Below are 4,775 nucleotides of genomic sequence, written 5' to 3' on the forward strand. Positions count from 1 at the left end.
TCCTCATCATCATCATCATCATCATCATCATCATCATCATCATCATCTATATCACTATTGTCAGCTTTGTGTTTTCCACATTAATCATCATTAGTTAACATGCTTGATATTTGTCTTTGGTCTGTTTCACTAGATTTTTAAAAGATCAAAATACATTTTTTATTAATGAATCATATCCTTAGCACAAAATGAGTTTATAAACTAATCTTTTATGAATACATTGGTTCTTTCATATTGATGATTTACAGAAAGAGACCCGTCATCAAAAGGCATCGTCAATGTTCAAGTCACTGTTCCGCAAAATCAACTTGATTAACAGAGCAGGTGAGAAATTTGCAAAAGTTCAAGTAAAGCCTACAAATGTGGATCGCCGCCTTTCTAATTCTTCAACGTCTAAAGATGACCATAGCCACGAAGAAGCCAGCAACACAAAGACAGGACAGGAGACTATTTATAACATTCTCAACGACCTGGGTGATAAAATGAACAAAAAATCATCAAATCAGATGGACGTTGACCAGGAAAGGGACAGAGAGAACTGTAATTACGTCAATAGATGGAAGCAGTTTGGCCAACATCTAGATGGCGTGTCATTTATTGTATTTACATGTATTTGGTTTTCTGTGACTATTGGGTTTTTGGTTGAAATTTCAAGATAAAATAGTGCGTGTTTTGTATTATGTAATGTAATGGAATGTATTGATCAATTTATAGAGCGCCAACATCCATTTACAATGGTCAGTAACGCTTCACAGTCAGTTTTTCCTGTTATAAGTAACACGACAATAGGCAAGCACCCAGCAGCCAGAGTTTCACCAAACCAGTGGCGACTGAAACAACCAGACTCTCGACGACCAAACCAGTCTTCAATTTGATGAGGATAATTTGGTCTGAAAGGAAGAAGACACAGCAGGTAATGAGTTTTACACAGCGGAAGCAGAAAAGGCAAAGGATCGACCTAGCACAACCGTGAGCATGAGAGACTGCGTTTCTGATGGAATCCAACGTCACAAAATGGAATGTCCCCGCAGTATCAATCAGGAAAAGAATCTATTGAATTTGATAATTATCCTCATGTCCAAAATTCCGAAATATTAAGATCTTTTAAGTCCCTCGTTATTCACTTAACAGAGAACCTGAAGTAGACCCACCAATCTCACAAATCCCATCTAAGACAAACAAAGCAAGTGTCTTCATCACAAGAAATGCAAAAGGTTGCCCAGTGTCGATTGTCAGATCAATACTGATTTAACCAACGAGACTCCTACATTAATAAGATATCGACACAGTAGAAAAGATCCAGTCAGAGAAAAACAGCTCGATGCATTACAAATAACTACTCACCACATACAAGCATCATAAACCTCGTTACACAGTAACATTTGTAAATGTGTGTGTGTGTGTGTGTGTGTGTGTGTGTGTGTGCCCGCGCGCGTACAAATTTTTACCTATATTATTATGACAATCTAATATAAATATATATGTATTTTGTGTTTACTTGAAAAAGGCAAAAGGCCGAAGCGTCGTTTGTTTTGTGTTGTTCATTCATGAGTCAGATTTACTCCCTTTATCTTTATCTCCATTGATGGCAGTGAAGCAGTTTGAAATGTTTGTTTTTCTTTCTTTTCAAAGCCAAGTTAATCGAAGCTGAGTCTTATCGGCGTATAATTTACTACCACCTAATTGTGTAGATCATAGGGGTAGTGTGTAGTGTAGATAACAAGAATGGGCCTTGTACACGCGGTACATCTAACATCGCTCACTTGCGATCAATCACTATGGTTGCGTTTTTGAATTTCCCCCTCCAAATCCTCTATTGATGTTGATAATGGTGGTTGATAGCTTAAATCTTTTGAAAACCCCAAAAGAAAAAAAAAGATTGGTGTCTAATAGTGTTGAGTACGATTCCTCGTGATATTTAGAAAGCCACTTAGGCGTGGTGCCATTGACATGAAAGGAATCCTCTATTCCTGCCAACAATATTACAAGGTCCTCAGTATCGAAGTCCGCATCGAGATCAAGGAGGAAAATGCAACATTGTCACAATACTTTAAATCAGTGACTACGACGTCATTGTGGACACGAAGAAGTGCGGTTGGAGTACTGTCTATATATGGACTGAAATCTTTTGCTACAGGGTGATTCAATAGTCCTGTCGGGGCTTCTATCAAAATGTGAAAAACCAAATAAAGATAAAAACAAACGGTTTTCCTTAAATTATACAACAAACTTTGGAATTTCAATTCAAAACATAATTAACTGTAGACAACTTTGTTGATACTCCTAAAAGTCACCGTGTCTATTTAGTGTAGTTAAGAGACGGTGGAGCAAACTTTCTCATACTTAATCTAACATCGCTCACTTGCGATCAATCACTATGGTTGCGTTTTTGAATTTCCCCCTCCAAATCCTCTATTGATGTTGGTAATGGTGGTTGATAGCTTAAATCTTTTGAAAACCACAAAAGAAAAAAAAATCACAAGGATTTAGGTCTGGTAATCTTGGAGGCTTGCTTTCGAATGGATGAACATTCGTGCCAGTGTGTCTAAGCATTCGTTATGAGAGTTCACTTTTCAGAAATCTTCGATGCCAATGTAGTGGAGCTTCATTTTGCTGAGAGATATAGTTCTTAGAATTAATTGTCATTAAGTTGAAGCATTAACCACTGAGTCCATATGTGGAGATAAGGATTGCCGATTATTGTGTTTTCTGTAGAAAAGAAAGGACCGTAACATTTTGATTATGTTATGGCTCAGAAACGGTGATTTCTTGAGAGTCGCGTTCATGTTCTAATAATTCCGTAACTTTAAACTATCGAAAACTGCACGTTGCAAACACCAATAGTTCTTTACCCCACAAGACTTAAGAATCATGCAAGGGAGTGTGTGACGCAAGTGATGATAGATCGAGTATGGGGAAATTTGCCTCACCGCCCCCAGATTACAATGGATAGACACGGTGGCTTTTGAGAGTATTAAGAAAGTTGTTTGCAGTAAGTTATGGTTTGAATTAAAGTTCCAAAATGTGTTGTATAATGTATCAAAAACCCCTATTCAAATTTTCACAATTCAATATACAAGCCCCGACAGGAATTTTGAATCACCCTACATGAGGTCACGTGTTACAACATTACCAACTTTTAGCAACTCACATCTTAAGCCGTTTCAGTAAGAATCACATGACCAACTAATTATGATAGTGGGAATCCCTTGCGATGTCTCCACGCAATTGAAAATTATCCGCTAGTTCAACTCTATTTTTTGCGGTTATGTGCACGAAACGGCTTGTGTTGTTTTTAGGTTATACCAACTTGGTATCACAATTACGACACAGAAAAGCCTTCTCAGTGTCTATTTCTGGGGGTTGATGGGGGCTACTGGTAAGGTCCTTTGACCTACGTTCTATCGTCTATATCTAGTGGCTTTTTGTTCTTATTCGGGAATGGGACGATTTGCTTTTGTCCAGGCCCTCACTCGTGTTCTTTTCCACAAGAGAAACAGTGAGAAGTTAATGTTAGCGTGACCGTATTTTTTTTTCTGGGAGAGATGACATTTTCCCCTTCAAAGTCATCTTTATGATTGACTATTTACTTTACTTTAATATTAATATCAGAAACTAGAACCCTGGGAGTAGAAGATGATTTCAAAGAACAGGTCGACAAATTCCAGGAAAATTGCAAGAAGTGATCTGGAAAAACTCGTCGGATGCCGCGAGAGCTAGTTTTGAAATACATCCAGCGAATAAAGGTGAACAATCTTTAACTGCGTGATTTTTTTCACTTCATCGTTTTTGGTATCCATCCAACTACAGTCTCGCCAAAGGAATTTGCAATTTGAAGCTTATAGATAATTTAATTATTTTTTTTTAGCTCTATTAATGAGAAATACCTTCGAAATTGACATACAATTTGCCTTGAGGTAGAAGATTTCAGTTCATTGCTGAAAACCGAAATTTCCACCAAACCCAACATATTATGGAAGTCAGCGCGCATGAGTACAAGTTACCACCGAATCAGTAAACGAATTCATGGTTTGTGCTATATGGTCACGTGACCGCTTGTTGCTATGCATGGTTAGCTAATGACATAGCTGTACTTTTTACTATAATCTCATAGTACGAGTCACGGGTTATTTAATCGATATACAGCGCATATTTATGAATTTGACAGATGCGTTAGTTATCTTATAATTTATCAAAACTAGTCTAATAAACATTCCAGTTGTTCTGGTTTTGACTAGATACTATTAAAAATATTGTTTCTTGTTTGTGTCTATATTCGTCCCTGTCACCGCTCGATAACCATGAACCAACGCTCGATTATAAGACGGATAAGAAGTAAAAAGTTTGAATAACAGTCCATTCCGGATAATCTCAACTAAGTTAACCGCAACCTTCGGCCAATCGCAACTTTCCCAAGAAACGGAATTGATTCTATATAAAAGTCACTGGTTAATTGCAACACTCTTCGATTAATCGCAACAAATTTTCGACCTCAAAAAAGGCAAATTCAAGAAATCAATCAAACATAATCTCTTGATTAAATTTCACCATAGGTTGAAGAATCGAGAGTGGGCAATAGTATGTCACCACTCTAATAGAGAAAAAAGAGGGCAGAGCTTTACAGTATGGGTTTGTGTGGCCTTTTCTTGGACCATTAGATATGAGGCGAGGGGGCTGGGCATACTCTAGACAACAGGCAGACAATGGCAGTTGTAAAGAGAGAGCTGAGCGATGATATCCATTGTTATGGGGTTGACAACTGTGAATTCTGATCA

The 4,775-nt window shown here is 37.6% G+C and overlaps 1 protein-coding gene across 1 annotated transcript in view; it reads left to right on the plus strand.

Moving 5' to 3' along the window:
* Positions 1–1,521, plus strand: part of LOC144976539 (uncharacterized) — a 38,688-nt gene extending 37,167 nt beyond the window's left edge. The window contains exon 16 of the mRNA XM_078920834.1: positions 249–1,521. Within this exon, the coding sequence (XP_078776960.1) occupies positions 249–659 (411 nt within the window). The 3' untranslated portion in view covers positions 660–1,521. The remainder of the gene's footprint in view (positions 1–248) is intronic.
* The last annotated feature ends 3,254 nt before the right edge of the window (positions 1,522–4,775 follow it).

This window comes from Berghia stephanieae, chromosome 7 (assembly GCF_034508935.2).
Source record: "Berghia stephanieae isolate SIO BIC M18660-M18661 chromosome 7, UCSD_Bste_1.3, whole genome shotgun sequence".
Classification (NCBI taxonomy): domain Eukaryota; kingdom Metazoa; phylum Mollusca; class Gastropoda; order Nudibranchia; family Aeolidiidae; genus Berghia; species Berghia stephanieae.